Below are 16,216 nucleotides of genomic sequence, written 5' to 3'. Positions count from 1 at the left end.
GGCGCGCGACAGGGGCCCGCCCCGTCCCTTCCCCCCCCCACCCCTCTCCCGGGAGCATCCTTCAGCCACGTCACCCTGCGCCTCGGCTCGGTGCTTAGGATCCATTTTCTGACTTTAAGCTGCGATAATCACCGCGAAATGGGCTGCGCTGTTACTCAATGACCCAGAAACGCCAGTGCCTCCGATCCCAGGCAGATTGGAGCTCCTGCAGGGGCGGGAATGGGGAGGTGGGGGGATGTAGCCGCCTCGATGAACAGCCCATGTCAAGCTTCACCGGGCCCTGCGGCGCACGGCACTGCGGCAGGCGGCGCTGACGAATCGGCTCCGCGCAAACAAGCCCAGCAAGGGTGAGCGAGTCATACCGGCGCCGACTTGCAGCCAGGCACCGGGCACGGGCGGCACTGGGGCCCCTTCGGACCGGCACCGGCATTCGCACAGCGGTGCCTGAGCCTGGGGCAGAGGCACCCTGCCCCAAAAGAGCTGCCAGGCAGGGCCTCCTCTCCCCCCAGCCCAGGGGCAGGAGATGGGGGGGCTAGAAGGGGCCATAGAGGCGAGGTGGGAGCCAGGCCACACGGAGGAACCCAGCCCCTGTTGCCCCATAGGGGTGGCTGCTTGTCTACAAATACCGCAGTTCGACAAGCGCTCCTAAGAGCAGCGCCCAGTACCACGTAGTGCCGGGCCGGTGTGTGCAGTGGTTAGAGCAGCGCTACTGCCACCACCACATGTGCCATGACCCAGGCTGGGCTTTTCCACAGCTGTCTTGCAGCACACTGGGGCCTCTGGACTGTGGAGAAAAGCAAGGACCCATGTCAGGAGGGGACGCCCCTGGGAGCCAGCTTTTTTCCCCTCCATTTCTCATAAGCCAACACCAGGAACAGCAGCTTGGTCAGGAGCCACCAGCTCTTCCCTGCCCCACCGAGAGCTGGCTGCAACACGAGATTTCTAGCCAGTAACACCCTGCCAGGGCCTGTGACTGCCACAGCCAAGGTCCCACCCCACTCCCGGTGCTCACTCTGCACTACCCACCTGGCTTGCATTTACCTTTCACTTGGAAGGCCTTGGTGCGCGGCTCAGAAGGGACTTTTCCAAGTGACTCATTTGCTAGCACTGCCTCTCTCCTCCCCTCCCCGTGCCGATAGCACCTGGGGACTCATCCTGCAGAGACGCTTTCCACTTTAGCTTTTCAATAAAATGCTCTCGTGCGTCGAAGCTCCATTGCTTTGCGCTGTTGCTATTTCGGGGACAGCCAAGCCTCCTCCTGCAACAGGTATTGTCTGCACAGCAGCCGAGTGCACACACGTTCCTGAGCAATACGAATGCTCGGGCCGGACCGGTTCCACCGGCAGAAAAGCCAGCTGGGAAACAGCTGTTTGCCTTGGGGAGAAGTCAAACCCACGGGGCAGGAAGGGACCTCCTGAGGTCACCTCATCCAAGCCCCTGCCCAAGGCAGGATCAGCCCCATCCCAGCTGTCCTGTACAAAATCCATCATCTGATCTCTAAATAAAGCTACCGTCCACCCTGACAACACCTCACACCCCAATCTACCCCGGGGATAGCAGGGGGACCATGGCCACCAGTGTCCTGCTCCTGTAAAGGGTATTAATACACACTCAAGGGGGTGCCAGGCAGAGTCTGTGCCCCTCCTTTAGAGGAAGGACCCCCCCCACCCAGTCTGTACCAGTCTGACCAGTGGAAAAGTCCCTTCCTACTCCTAATACAGTGTCAGTCTGAGCTTGAATGCAGGGGCAAGACCCTCTAGCTAGGACCCTCCTGGTTTCAGTCACAGCAGGAGCATTGGCTCAGCCCGGTCCCCATCCCCAGCCTGACCCCATGCCTCTAGGCTCGATAGAAACCTGGGTCAGTCATTAAAATAGACCTCCTCCCCCAGCACACATGGTAACACTTGGATCAATGCCCTGCCTGGCTGTTTGCTGGACGTGAGGCTCCCGGGGGAGCCCAAAGAGCTGCGTTGGCTTCCGTTAAGCTAAAAGTCTGGCCCGTTCTCAAGGATCCGGCCTCTCCGTTAGTCAATCAGCTCACCCCGTTCCTGGTCTTTCCTTGCAGTGCAGCAGGATGGGAAAGAGCCTGGGCGAGCTCAGGCTGGGCTCCAGCCGATCCCTCTCTGCTCCTCACAGCAAGGCAACAGTGCTTTCCGGCTGGCTGTAGCTGCAGCTACAATTCATTGGGATTTAGGCACTCCCTGGGGGCAGGTGCTAAGCTGCAGGGTTGCAAGTTCAAGGCCACAAGGTGATAAAAGCAAAACATTTATTGACTCTATTTGTCTGCATTAAAACCACTACCCAGGGGGTGCCTCAGCTCGGCAGGGCCAAGTTCAAGCTCACATTTCCCCCAGTCTCTCCCGCTGCTCAAGGGCACTTGGAGAACCTGGAAAGGGAGAACAGAAATGCTCCATGAGCAGACTGATCAGCTCTAGCCCTGGAGGCTATATCTCAGCCGCCAGGCACCTCTAGATGCAGTTCTGAGCAAAGCCAGGGCAGAGCCCACAGCTTCTGCCACGCCTGGCGCCCGGGAAGGGGTGAGGTTGTGGGTGCCCTGGAGACACGGAGGCTCCCCCCAGCCAGCCCAAGAGGGGCTGAGACATGGCTGGCTTCCCCCTGCCAGTGCCTAGAGACCTTCCACCGACGTGGCGAGGGGCACCCAGGGCTGCTCTCACCTCTGTGGGGTGCCCACGGGGTGGTTTTCCCTGGAGCCAAGATGGAAAGGAGCAGCAGCCCCCGGCCCGTCTGCATCTGCAGGTGGAGACGTGGATCAGCATAGCCAGGGGTCCAGGGCCAGTCTCAGGAGAGGGTCCGGCCCTGCCTGTAGCCTGCCGGCAAAGGTTGCCCTGTGGCTTGGGCAGCACTCTCGGGCTCTCAGCTTGGAAGGATTGGGCAGAGGCACGTGCAATCCCCCTTCTCTCTGTGCTGCAGGCTGCCAACCACTTCTCTGGCCAAGGCCAACCATGTCTACCCAAGGCCACAGGGATCTCTCTGCTGGGCAGGGCTCATACCGAGGTGTCGGGTCCAGGCAACACACTGGCTGCTCCGGGTCAGAGCACAGAGCTGCCCACAACTGAAGCCGATGCCATGACTCACCTGCTTCCCAGTCCTCCTGGCACGGGGGGCACTGCCAGGCGCCTGGCATCTCCTTCAGCTCAGTCTTGGGTGGGAACGGGGCCTCAGTCTCTGCAGCGGAGGAGACCAGTGGAGCTCAGGCAGGCAGGGCAGTGTCCGGCCCAGCCCCGGGTGACACTTCACATTCAGGCAGGAGCCATCAGGGACCCCCACCATACCAGCAGGATGGGTGGGGAGACCCTGTGCAGGATGAGGGTGCAGGGGCAGCCCAGGGGCCCCATTCTGCCCCCCACTTTACCAGCAGGGTTGTTGGAGCAGGTGGCGACGTGGAGCTGGAGCTCACGCTTCGGGACCTTGTGGCGCGCATTGTAGGGGCACGTGGCGAGCTCGGCCGCCGCCTTCCTGTTGTTCTGGGGACATCAAGGTAAGGAGGGTCAGGGGGCATCAAGGCTGGGACCCCCTCAACCACCCTCCTTGGGGCTGCAGGGGCAGCTGCAGGGCAGCTTGGTCTCACCTCCCGGCACTTGACTAGGTGGTAGGGGAACCGGCAAGCACGGATCTGATGGGTCTTGTCGTAGGGGCACTGGAGGAGCCGCTCAGGGTCCATGGTCCTGCAGGTGGGGTTCAGAAGGAGGGGGCTGGGGGGAATAGGGCACTAGGAACTACAGCCAAAACCCACCCCCCCTTGCAAGCTCTGGCAGCCACTGCAGCCCTGCAGCCTCTTATACCCCAGCTGGCCACGCCCCTGGGAGGGACTTCCTACCTTATTTCTCAGACAAAACTCTCCTCCTAAATCTGCTCTAGGGTTGGGGGCAGGCTGCAAGCTCCAGCTGCCTCCTGTGCCTGGCGTGGGGGTGAGGTGCCTGCCTGCAAGCAGTGGAGCCTGCCCTGCGTGCAACTGCCCCAGCCAATGGCAAAGCAGGACTCAGTGACCTTTGTGAGATCACTGTGGCCTGGCACTGTGCCCGCCCCCCCCACCTGGGCTTGGTCCAGCCAGTGGAGGGGGGCAAAGCTGGGTAGGGACCCTTGGATGTAGCATGTGTGCCCTGCAGAGGTCCCAACCACACGTAGGCAGGGCAAGTGCCATGGGGGGACGCGAGCAGGGATGTCCTGGGCCAGCCTGCTCATCTGTCCGGGGGCTCCAATCTCAGGCAGGCCTGGGGGGACCTGGTCCTACGTAGGACCAGCTGTTGGGGGGCCAGGCTGGTTCTCAGGGGAGAAACGTGGCTACCAAGACACCTCCATGGACCCCTGAGACGTGGGCATCTCCATGCCCACAAGACCCCATAGCCAGGCAGACACCACGGCGAGCCACAGGGGAGGCCAGGACAGGCAGCACAGCCAGCCCAAGAGCGGCCAGGAGCACACGCGTGTGCACACACAGGATGCAGGTGTTCGGCATCAGGGCCTGGCAAGCTGGGGGTGTCCCTGGGGGCTGAAAAGCTACAGCCGGGGGTGGAGCTGGGCCACGTGATGGGGGCCGGGTGGGGAGCGCGGAGCCCACGTCCGCCCAGCCCAGCCCAGGAAGTGGCGGCCCCGAAGGGGAAGTCACTTGAGGCGCCGGGGAAGCTTCGGAGGAGGCGACGCCATCGCGGCCCAGCCCAGCTCGGTGCCCACGGGCCCGTCGCACCATGACGCTGCCCTCTGTGTACCAGCACAAGTTCGCCGAGAAGCTGACGATCCTCAATGACCGTGGCCAGGGCGTCCTCATCCGCATGTACAACATCAAGAAGGTATGGGGGCGGGGTGGGGAGGGCAGGCCGCCTGGGCTTTTTCCGGGGCTCTGGGTGGTCACCCAGGACCCGATCCTGGCTGGGGACCTGGAACAGATCCTATCACCTCCTGAAGAACCCTCTGACACCGACGGCTGCTGGGTCCCAGTCCTGTCACTTCACCACACCTCTCCCCTCCCCTGCAGCACGGCGGGTGCTGCCCCCAGTCCCGTGCGGGGTGGTCGCTGGGGCAGTGTTGGGTGGGGGCAGGAGGGGCTGCATTGCAGAGGCCCCGGCCCCTTCCTTCCTGACGCTGACAGCTTCCCTTTTCCCCATGTGGCCCAGCCACACGGCCTCTCCCCGGGGAACTGGAGCCTGCCCAACCCCAAGCAGAGCTATGGGAGACTCGCCCACCCGGCACGCAGTACAGGGTCTGGGACACCCTGCCCAGCACTCCCAGCTGACATGGCTCTGTGTTGCAGACGTGTGCGGGCACCCGCACCAAGCCCCCGTTCCTGCTGGAGAAGGCCATGGAGCCGGCCCTCAAGTATGTCAACAAGAAGTTCCCCAGCCTGGACGCACGCAGCAACACGGTGAGGGCCCAGCCCCTGCCCCCAGGCCCATGCCCCCCAGGCCAGCTCCCTGGGGCCTGTGCCCGCCCCCCGCCGTGCCAGCCCCAAGGCAGCCAAATATCAGGGCTGCGTTGAGGTCCTGGGGTGCCCCATGGCTGTGCTATGTTGCCCCGTGACCATGCTAGGGCACCCCACAACTGTGCCATATTGCCCCATGACCATGCTGTGTTGCCCATGATCTTGCCACATCACCCCAGGACCATGTTGTGCTGTCTCATGATGGTGCCATGTTGCCCTATGACCACACTGTGTTGCCCATGACCTGGCCACGCCACCCCAGAGCCACATATTACCCCAGGACAGTGCCATGCTGCCCCATGACCATGCCATATTGCCCCGAGACCATCCCATGATCATGCTGTGTTGCCCCATGACCGTGGCACAGCACCCCATGCCCTGTTGCTCCACACTGTGCCCATGGCCTTGCCACGTTGCCCCAGGGACATGTTGCATTACTCTGTGAACATGTCGGGGCGCCCCATGACCATACTGCATCACCCTGCAATGGTGCTGGGGCACCCCATGACCTCACTGTGCTGCCCCGTCACTGTGCTGGGGAGTTGCGTGGCTAGGCCCTGTGGTCCCATGCCCATGTCATGACCCTGCTGCCCCTCTGCTCAGCAACACCTGGGCCAGGTGCATAAGGAGAAGGGCGAGATCATCCGTGTGCTCAGCACCTACTACCAGTCCTTCGTGGATGTCATGGAGTTTCGGGTGAGCTGGGGCGGGGTGGGGGGCCAGGCAGGGCGAGGACCCCCAGCCTTGCACCACCTTCCCCCTCGGCTCTGCCATTTGTCCCATGCTAGGGCACGCAGGGCACAGACTCCATCCAGCAGCATGTGACTGGGTAGGCTGCTGGGGGGTCTGCAGGGCTGTTGTGAGGGGAAACTCCTGGGGCTGACGTGGTGCCACCTCCTGCCAGGACCACGTCTATGAGCTGCTGAACACCATTGATGCCAGCCAGTGCTACTTCGACATTGTGAGTGGCGCTAGGGGGCTACCATGGGGTGGGCACTGGGCAGAGTGCCTGCAGGAGGTGGGGCGAGCCTGGCTGTACCCCCAGCCCACCCTCCCCATCTATCCAGCATTTGAACTACGACTTCACCAAGAACTACCTGGATCTGGTGGTGACCTACTCGGCACTTGTCTTGCTCCTGGCGCGCATCGAGGACCGCAAGGTGCTCATTGGCCTCTACAACTGTGCCCACGAGATGTTGCACGGGACCAGGTCGGTGCCCAAGGCGGGGGTGGGCAGGGGGTGATGTCGGCAGGTGGGGGCTCCAGGGCAGTGCTTCCCAGGGCCGTGCCATACCAGTGCCCCCTGTGCCCACAGTGACCCCAGCTTCGCCCGACTGGGCCAGATGGTGCTGGAGTACGACCACCCACTCCGCAAGCTCAGCGAGGAGTTCGGGCCCCACAGCAAGGTGAGGGGTGGTGGGGACGGGGGCAGCACTGGGCTGAGCTGAACCAGGGAGAGCAGCCCCTTGTCCTGGCTGTGCCCAATGCCCAGTCTTGCTCCTGCCACCCTGCAGGCGGTGACCAGCGCCCTGCTGTCACTGCACTTCCTCTTCGCGCGGCGAAACCAGGCGGCCGAGCAGTGGCGCAGTGACCAGCTGCTGAGTCTCATCGGCCCCACGAGCAACTTGCTGGCGCCGGCTACCTCGGACACAGTGAGTGTGCCTGCCACACAGGGGGTCCGGGGGATGCCCAGCTGGGGCTATGCCCGTGCACAGCTGAGGTGCATGGGCTGAGCCCTGGGGCTAGGAGCAGCTGAAGGGGTCAGCCATGGGCCCAGCTACAGTTGCCCACTGGGCACAGAGGACAGCGAGCAGAGGCCTGTGGGCCACCCAGTCCGTCCTGGCTGCCCCTAGTGTCCAAGGTGCCAGGGGGGTTGTCGGCAGCGGTGAGGGGTGCATGAAAGCGAAGGTGACCCCCCTTCTCCCCAGATGGCCTGTGAGTACCTGTCGCTGGAGGTGATGGAGCGCTGGATCCTAGGTGAGTGCACCCCCCTGCCCCTGCCACAGGGCACCATGCTGGGCCCTGGGACTGGCCTGCCCACCCCAGCCCAGGGCAGCAGGTCCCTGACTCCTCCCCTCCCCGCAGTGGGGTTCCTGCTGTGCCACGGGGCGCTGAGCACCGTGCCCCAGTGCCTGGAGCTGTGGAAGCTGGCGCTGCGTGGGTCCCTCTACGTGCCCCTGGTGCGCGACGAGGTGCTGCAGATCCACAAGGTCACCGAGGACTTCTTCAGCAGCCTCAAGGGGTAACAGGGGACAGAAGAGCTGGGGGCAAATGGCTAGCACCATGCACGGGAGCAGGGATCACAGTGGGGTGGGGGGATGGGGGGACCTGTGCTGGCTCTGACCCACTCCCTCTCTGCAGCTACGGGAAGCGTGGGGCTGATATCAAGGAGTGCAAGGAGCATGCGGCGATCCACAGGTATGAGCCCCCGGCCTCACAGGATCGGGACCCCCCAGCCTCGGTGCTTTCCAGACCTGCTGGTGCCCCTCACTCCTGACCCACAGTCCCCTGCCCCCCACAGCCCTGCTGGTGCCCCTCACTGCTGACCTGCAGCCCCCCTGCTGTCCCACCTGGGCCCTTGCTAGCTCCTCTAGGTTCAGGGCCCATGGGGCTGTGGCTGTCCTGGTGCGGACCCCAGGAGGGCAGGGTGGACCCAGAGGGCTGGTGGCTCCTGCATGCCCCCCCACCCTGGCCAGGATAGAGCCAGCGGCAGGTCCAGGCTGGGACAGGCATAGGGGGGGGTGACATGGGGGCTTCGCCAGCCGTGACCCCCCACTCCCTGCACAGTGGGCAGCTGCACAGGAACCGCCGAGCCTTCCTGCGCGGGGCCGTGCGGGAGCTGGAGGCACTGCTGGCTGACCAGCCTGGGCTGCTGGGCCCCAAGGTGAGTGGGGACCTCCAGCATGTCAGTGCGGTGGGTGCCTAGGCTACAGCCGGGTCTCCTAGACACCCCCCACCCAGGCAGAGCCAGCGCTCGATGCTGTACACTGGGTCTGACCAGCATCTGCCCTGGCCCTGCACCAGGCACTGTACGTCTTCATGGCGCTGTCCTTCTGCCGTGATGAGGTGAGCTGGCTGGTGCGTCACGCCGAGCATGTCACCAAGACCAAGACCCCTGAGGACTACTCGGACAAGTAGGGCGGATACCCCCAGGCAGCAGGTCCTGGCCTGGCTCCCTTTGGGGAGGTCAGGGATGGGGTCGAGCCCTGCGGCCCCAGAGGCTGGGGAATGATCCTGGGCCCGATCTGGCTCACAGGGTTGGGGAGTGCTGGCCAGGGGGACTGGGAATTGCGGGGGAGGGACATGAGCTGGTTGTGGGGTCTGCGCTGTGGCCGTGACGCCCGTGTCTGGCGCAGCTACCTGGCCGAGCTGCTGTTCCTGATGGAGCAGCTCCGTGGCCTGGCCCAGAGGCACGCGACCGTGATCCAGCGCTACCACGTGCAGTACCTGGCCCGCTTTGACGCCCTCGTCCTCAGCGACGTCATCCAGGTGCAGGGGGAGGCAGGACAAGGGGGCCTGGGCTTCGGGGAGGCGCTGGGCTTGGGAGTGCTGAGTGCCGGTCATCGTCCCCCAGAACTTGTCCGTGTGCCCCGAGGAGGAGTCCATCATCATGTCGGCCTTTGTCCGGGCGCTCTCGTCCCTCTCCTTCAAACAAGGTGAACCCCCCTCGCCCCACCACCGCTCTCACGAGACCTGGCCCCCATGGCCCAGAACGGGTGGGTCCGCTCTGAGTACGTCTCCCCCTGCCCCAGGGTCCGGCTGTAGGACCCCTCCACTCCAGCCCGTCACATGTCCGCGAATGTGTTTCGCCCGCAGTGGACAACAAGGAGCCATTCGACTTCTCAGGGCTTCGGCTGGACTGGTTTCGTCTGCAGGTAGCTGCCTGCCCATCCCAACCCCAGCCCCTGGATGCCGGGGGTCCTGGCTGTGCTGACCCTGTGCCCGCCCCCCCCAGGCCTACACGAGCGTGGCCAAGGCCCCCCTGCAGCTGCGCGAGGCCCCGGACCTTGGCCGCGTCATGAACCTCATTATCTTCCACACGCACCTGCTGGACGGGCTAGGCGAGCTGCTGGCCGAGACCTCCGACCTCTCTGCCCTCTGGTACCTTGGGCTGGGGAGGGGGCTGGGAGCTGGAAGGGGCTAGAGCCGGAGGGAGGGGGGCTGGGAAATTAAGTGTGGGGGATGCAATGCGCCTGGGAGCCGCAGGCTTGGTGCTGGGCTTGCTCCACACGTGCCTCAGTTTCCTCTGCTCCCATAGAACTGGGATGGATGCCCCTTTGTGCATGTGTGTCGGACACAGCCTTGCACATGTCTGGGGCATTGCACGTGCCTGTGCCTTGCCCGTGTGTGCCCTCCCATGACCTCACCCCCCTCCCATGTCCCCTCCTTCCCCAGCTTCTACGTGCGGTCCCTAGAGCGGCTCTTTGGGCAGGCACTGGAGGAGCCAGCTGTGCTGCGCTACACCATCGCCTTCCCCCTGACCTGCGCCCGCTTTGACCGCGCCACCCACCCCATGTGCCCGGAAGAGGTCTGTGCCACTGGTGGGGGGGACATGCATGGCAGTGGTGGCGGGGACGGGACACATGTGCCTATGCTGAGGAGGGGAATGGTCCACGTGCCAATGTGGGGGTGGGAGAGGGAATGGCATGGCATGGCATGGCATGGGACATGCATGTCACTTCAGGGGGGACAAGACCATGTGTGGCAGTGCCCAGTACTGGGGGGAACTGCAGGGCCCTGATCTCACCCCCACCCATGCCCCCTAGTACCCACACCTGCAGGTTGGTGCCATGGGGCTCTGCCGTGGCTTCCTGGAGCAGCTTGCTCGTCAGGCCAGCGTCTGCATCATGGACACGTGCGCCGAGCAGTGCAAGCTCAGCGAGCAGGTGGGACTGCCTGGGGGGCGGGGAGGTCCCAGCAGGGGTGGGTGCCGGGAGCCGTGGCCCAGTGGCTGACCCACCTCGGTGTCCCCAGCTGCTGCCCAAGCACTGCGCCGCCACCATCAGCAAGGCCCGCAACAAGAAGGCCCATAAGCAGCCAGCGCGGAAGGGGGAGCCCGAGCGGGATAAGCCGGGGGCTGAGAGCCAGCGCAAGGACCGCAGCCTGGTCACCAAGTGAGCACAGGGCTGGGGAGGGAGGTGGGCAGGTAACCCAGGTGCCCAGCTGCCCCATGGGGGACCCCAGGGCTGTGCCCTGTGATGACACCCCCATCCCTGTCCTGGCAGCCTGGACAAGCTGCATGTGGTGCTGACAGAGTTGGCGCTGAGCCTGGCGCACGTGGGCAGCATCACAGTCTTCGAGCACGTGCTGGCGCCGCCCGAGTTCCTGAGCAGCCAGCTGGAGGCTCGGCTCAGCCGGGCCATCCTGGGGCTGGCGAGACACAGCTCGGCCACGCAGGAGGTGGCACGGCCCTCAGAGGTGCTGGCGGGGCTGCGGACCTACGAGGGCTTCCTGGTGGCGCTGGGCCCACGCCTGGGGCTGGATGCCGGGCGCCTTGTGCGCTCTGTGCTGCTGCAGCAGACGCAGCCCCTGGACGCGCGCGGGGAGCAGACTCTCACCACCGTCTACACCAACTGGTAGGGGCAGCACGGACATGGGGCCAGGTCCCTACGGTGTGTCACCATTGGGAGCCACTGGGGACCAAGATGGGGTGCCATGGCCTGATGTGTCCTCTGGTGCCGTCTGACCAGGATCCCCCCTTCCACGTGGGGGACGGACAGACATACAGAGCCAAGGGCCACAGCCACGCCCCCCCGCAGCCAGGCTCCCAGCTCCCAGCCCCCTGCCTGAACAAGGGCTGGCAGGACCCAGCGCCCCACAGCTGCTCTGGGCAGCTCCTGTCTCCCCACCACCACCCCGTCCCCAGCCCTGCAGTGCCTCTCACTCCCAACCTGCAGCCCCCTGACCCCCCCACCCCTGCCAATGCCCCTCACTCCCGACCCACAGCCCCTGCCCACCCCCAGTTCTTCCCAACCAAGCGGGTTGCAGGGCCAGTGATGGGTGCTGCCGGCAGGTACCTGGAGGCGCTGCTGCGCCAGGCCAGCATGGGCACCATTGTCCTGTCGCCGGCCATGGAGGCCTTCATGAGCCTGCCCCGGGAGGGCGAGGGGTCTTTCAGCGCCCAGGAGTTCTCCGACATTACAGGTGAGCCAGGGCAGGGGCTCCGGACCTGGCTGGGGGGGCACTGGAGTGGGGGGGAGATGCAGGGCTGACCGCCCGTCCCCCCCAGAGATGCGGGCGCTGGCCGAGCTGCTGGGCCCCTACGGCATGAAGTTCCTGAGTGACAACCTCATGTGGCACGTCACCTCGCAGGTCGGGGAGCTGAAGGTAGGGCGAGGGGCAGGGCTGGAGCCCGGACACCTGGGCTCTCTGGAAGGGAGAGTGGGGTCCACTGGGTCATGGCGTGCGTGGAGCCAGGACACCTGGGTTCAGTCCTGGGTGCCAGGACAGGAGCAAGGTCGGTCCTTCGTCAATGCTGGGTGTCCTCCTGGCTGCTGGGGAGGTTTGGGGTCCCAGTGGGAGGGAAGGGCTCTGGGGGGCCCCACTGACACCCCACCTTCCTGGCCGTGCAGAAGCTGGTGAACGAGAACATGGACGTGCTAGTGCAAATCCGCTCCAACTTCTACAACCCCGAGCATATGGCGGCGCTGACGCCCCGGCTGACCTGTGAGCACCTCACACTGACCCCAAGCTGCCAGGCTTGGTGGGGAGGGGGCAGACCTGCATTTGGGGGTTGTGGATGGGCCTGAACTGCTAGAAGAGTGGAGTGCGGAGGGGAAGAGCAAGGGGCTCGGGTAGGGAGTAATGGGGGGCAGGGGGCTGCAGGTTGGGACTGAGGGGACTGGGAAGGCCAGGAGGCTGGGAGTGAGGGGCACCAGTAGGGCTGGGGTGCGTCACCCCCTGGTAACCAGCTGCCCCCCATCCTCCCCAAGCTGCCGACAATGTGCTGAAGAGGATGACGATCATCGGGGAGATCCTGAGCTTCCGCGCCATGGCCCAGCAGGGCCTACGGGAGGTGGGGCTGCCCCGGAGCCACCCCTGCATGGGGGGTGCCCCCAGGGCAGGGCTGGCTGGGGCGGGGGTTGCTGTGGACTCTCCCAGACATACCCACTGTGCCCGGGCGCCCCTCCGGGACCCGCAGCCAGGGCCGCATCTTGGCCCATTCCTTCCCAGCACCAGCTGCATGTTGCTGGGGGGCTAGATCTGGCTCACAGGTGTCCCCCCGGCCCCACAGGTCTTCTCCAGCCACTGCCCCTTCCTGATGGGCCCCATCGAGTGCCTCAAGGACGTTGTGACCCCTGACACCGACATCAAGGTGGATGGTGCAGCCGAGACCCAGGCCATCCTGGGACCTTGGGGCGGGGGGCAGTGGGGCTGGGGTTATTGCTCCCCGGGGCAGACCCTGTGGCTGAGGACAGCGGGTGTGGGAGCCGGGGGGTGCCAGCCATGGGTAGTGTCCCCCTCCCACCCCATCTGAAGCTGCCTGGGTGCTGCCCCCAGGTCACCCTGAGCATCTTTGAGTTGGCCACGGCCGCTGGCCTCCCCTGCGACATCGACCCGGCCCTGGTGGCTGCCTTGTCCAGCCTGAAGTCCGGTAGGAGCCGGGGCACGTAGGGGGGTGCACCCTGCACGCACACGTACACCACATACATGCACACATTGCACACAAACCCCTGTGGGTGCACACACATGCCCCGCACGCGTGCATACGCTGCCCACACACATGCACTATACAGTCAAGCACACGGCATAGGCACACTGCCCACATGGACACTGCGCACAAATACACACTGCACATGCATTGTGCACACATGCGCACGGACACACACACACGCTGCACACACACTCAGCCATACTGCACATGTGCACTGTGCATGGATACACACTGCACACACATAAACGTTACACAGACACCATGAGCCCACACTGTGCACACACACTAAACATGCATAGTGCACATGCAGTACACTGCACACCCACACTACACACACACTACACAGGCACACTGCACCCACATACCAACATGTGCACACACGCTGCACACAACCAACCACCCACACACATGCACAGAGGAGGCAGGCCCACGGCGTGCACACGCATTGTACATGTGCGTATCTGCAGCCACACACACATACACTACCAAGACCCCCACAAGCCAGGCACACACTTATGGCCTTTGCCCATGGATGCCCGCTGCACATGCTGGGTGCCTGTGCTGGGGGGAAAGGGAGGGGGGCACGGTGGGTCATAGACGGGGCTGGGGGTGGTGGCACTGGGTCTAGGGTGTGGGGAGCCAGCCCCCAACAAGGCTCTGGGGAGGAGGCTTCACCAAGGAAACTGGGGTCCCCATGCTGGCCCTGGCCCTGCTGCCAGATGGGGGCAGATAGGGACAGGTGCCAGGGGTCATGCCAGTGGCCTCTGTTCAAGGTTGGGGACCGGGCCAACATCCCCTCTCTGCCCCACAGATGGATCATCCCAGGAGGAGGACTACAAGGCCGCGTGCCTGCTCCTGGTCTTCATAGCCGTGGCCCTGCCTCTCCTGGCCTCCCAGCCCGTTACCTATAACATCGAGATGGACGGTGAGGACCACAGACACGGGGGCGGTCTCTCCCAATCTGAGCCCCTCCGAACACATCTGTCCTCCAAACTCTTTGTGCAACTACAACCCCGGGCATCACCTCTGTCCCAGGGAGAGCAGGGGGCTGCGGCCACCAGCGTCTGGCTCCAAAGTGGATTAATTGATGCTCCAGAGATCCCAGGCAGAGGCTGTGCCCCAGTAGAGAGGAAGGCAACCCCCTCCCCCGCCCTCAGTCCATACCAGTCTGACCAGGGGGTAAAATCCCTTCCTGCCCCCAATGCAGTGGGTCTGAGCCTGAGTGGAGTCACGAGACCCTCTAGCCAGGACCCTGCAGGGTTGGGCCCAGTAGGAGCATTGGCACAGCCCCCGGGCACCTGCCAGCCCACGAGAGCAGAGGGGCGGGCTAGCGGGGTCAGATGCAGCCTCGGTGCTTTTTTTTGGTGGGGGGGTTGGGGCATGGGGTCCTGCCCCCACCGCTGACTGCCCCTGCCTCCCACAGCGTTCAGCAACAACAGCCACTGCCTGGCCAAAGCCATCATCCAGGTCTCGGCCGCCCTCTTCACCATCTACAGCAAGAACATTGAGGTCCACCTCAAGGAGTTTCTGCTGGTGAGCGTGGGGGTCTCAAGCACAGGGCAGCATGGGTTGGGGGGGGCACCAGAACGGGCCACTGGCCATGCTTGGCTTCCTGGCACCTGGCAATCTGCCAGGGTCTGGGTGCAGGGCCAGGGCCTGGGAACCCCCAAGGGCTCCGGACCACACAGGACGCAGATGCAGGGGACCTCCGTGCTGGAGCCTGGGGGAGCAGAGTCCACCTGGCCCTGCCAGGGGCTGGGGGGATGGGGCATCGCCTGCCCTGGCCCAGGGGTGCTCTGGGTAGAGCAGGCAGAGGGCACAGCCCTGGGAGGGTGCCTGTCCTCCCCGCCGGGCACTGAGACCCTGTGCCTTGCAGCTGGCGTCCATGAGTCTCCTGCAGCTGGGGCAGGAACCTGACCGGCTGTACACCAAGAACCGCGAGGCCATCTCCCTGCTCCTTCTCCGGGTGAGTGCCCCGTGCCACCTCCGGGCTCCCCAGGGGCTGGAGGATGACCTGACAGCTGGGTACCCTGAGTCCCCTACCTGGATCTAGCCCTGGAGGCTGCCCCCCGACCCTGCTCCGTGCCTGGGCCACAGTGCCCGTGGTCTGTCCAAGTGGAGGCCAGGCCATGGCGGGGCTAGGCTGGGGCTCAGCTCCAGCCCCCGCCGCCTGACTTCAGCCCTGACCCCATGCCCCTGCCCTGGCAGATTGTGGAGGAGTCATCCTTCCTGACCGCAGACATGCTGGAGACCTGCTTCCCCTACGTGCTGCTGCGCAACGCCTACCGCGAGGTGCACCGCGAGGCGCTGCTCAGCAAGGCGCCCACCCACTGACCTCCCCCCCACTCCCCGCCCCGTCCTGCACCCCCCGGGGCTGGTGCCAGGGCCAAACTGCCTGCATCTGCATGGCAGCAGGTTGGCCGCATGGGGGAGTGGGTAGAGCCCAGACACCTGGGTTCTCTGCTCTGCTCCAGAAGGGCAGTGAGGGCTATCAGGGCAGGTGTGAGGACTCCTGAGGTCTCTTCGAGGCGAGTGCAGGGGGTGGGTAGCAAGGACTTGGAGCTGGGACTCCTGGGTTCTGGCCTTGGGTCTGGGAAGATCTCAGCCCCGGCCCAGCCTGGCTGTGCTGGCCCCGCTGGCCACAGGGTCCCCGGCTGCCACCATGCTGCCCCTCACAGGCCACTGTCCCCTCTGCTTGTGCCCAGCCCAGATTGGGACCCAGCACCAAGATGCAGCAGCTCAGAGCTAATAAAGGCATTTGCTCCCATGCTTTGTGGTCTGACTATGCCACTGCAGGGATACCTGGGGACTAGCACCAGTGCTCAGCACCCCCCAGAGACATCAGCGGCTTATCCAGGGCAGCCCAGGGCAGCAGGGAGGGGGGCAGGATCTAAGCCGGTGGCGACCGGATCCATCCCAGGAGCCGGCACCAGTGAGGCCTGTGGCGGGCCAGTAGGGGGCGCTCCTGCATTGAGCCGCCCACCTCCCTGCGCCCGACCACCTCCCAGGCTCCGAGTGCCTCCCTGGGGTGCCTCCCGTCCGGCCGACCCCTTCCCCGGAGCACACCCGCTAGCCTGGGGTTCCCGCTGCCACCATCCAAGGCTCTGGACTCACTTCTGGCTCTG

The 16,216-nt window shown here is 64.8% G+C and overlaps 2 protein-coding genes across 2 annotated transcripts; one reads left to right on the top strand and one right to left on the bottom strand.

Annotated features, from left to right (window-relative positions):
- Positions 1 to 2,292: 2,292 nt before the first annotated feature.
- LOC102378735 (gametocyte-specific factor 1-like) lies at positions 2,293 to 3,784 on the bottom strand. The gene is made up of 5 exons (XM_006035333.3): positions 3,590 to 3,784; positions 3,374 to 3,485; positions 3,097 to 3,186; positions 2,676 to 2,751; positions 2,293 to 2,386 (listed from the first exon to the last, which is right to left on the bottom strand). The coding sequence occupies exons 1-5, from the start codon at positions 3,680 to 3,682 to the stop codon at positions 2,368 to 2,370; spliced, it is 390 nt and encodes a 129-aa protein (XP_006035395.1). The 5' UTR covers positions 3,683 to 3,784; the 3' UTR covers positions 2,293 to 2,367.
- Positions 3,785 to 4,611: 827 nt separating this feature from the next.
- Positions 4,612 to 15,855, top strand: NCKAP1L (NCK associated protein 1 like). The gene is made up of 30 exons (XM_006035332.3): positions 4,612 to 4,808; positions 5,270 to 5,380; positions 6,041 to 6,133; positions 6,342 to 6,398; positions 6,505 to 6,647; positions 6,753 to 6,843; positions 6,952 to 7,089; positions 7,366 to 7,414; positions 7,523 to 7,679; positions 7,799 to 7,855; positions 8,225 to 8,321; positions 8,462 to 8,571; positions 8,794 to 8,926; positions 9,012 to 9,093; positions 9,254 to 9,312; positions 9,393 to 9,538; positions 9,833 to 9,965; positions 10,204 to 10,323; positions 10,412 to 10,551; positions 10,663 to 11,013; positions 11,451 to 11,581; positions 11,667 to 11,764; positions 12,010 to 12,103; positions 12,370 to 12,452; positions 12,672 to 12,752; positions 12,938 to 13,031; positions 13,903 to 14,016; positions 14,515 to 14,624; positions 14,968 to 15,057; positions 15,300 to 15,855. Exons 1-30 carry the CDS (start codon positions 4,707 to 4,709, stop codon positions 15,423 to 15,425), a joined length of 3,390 nt encoding a protein of 1,129 aa, XP_006035394.1. The 5' UTR covers positions 4,612 to 4,706; the 3' UTR covers positions 15,426 to 15,855.
- Positions 15,856 to 16,216: the final 361 nt, after the last annotated feature.

Source organism: Alligator sinensis, unplaced genomic scaffold (genome assembly GCF_000455745.1).
Source record: "Alligator sinensis unplaced genomic scaffold, ASM45574v1 scaffold149_1, whole genome shotgun sequence".
Taxonomy (NCBI): Eukaryota; Metazoa; Chordata; order Crocodylia; family Alligatoridae; genus Alligator; species Alligator sinensis.
This window is presented reverse-complemented; position numbering and strand designations above follow the sequence as displayed.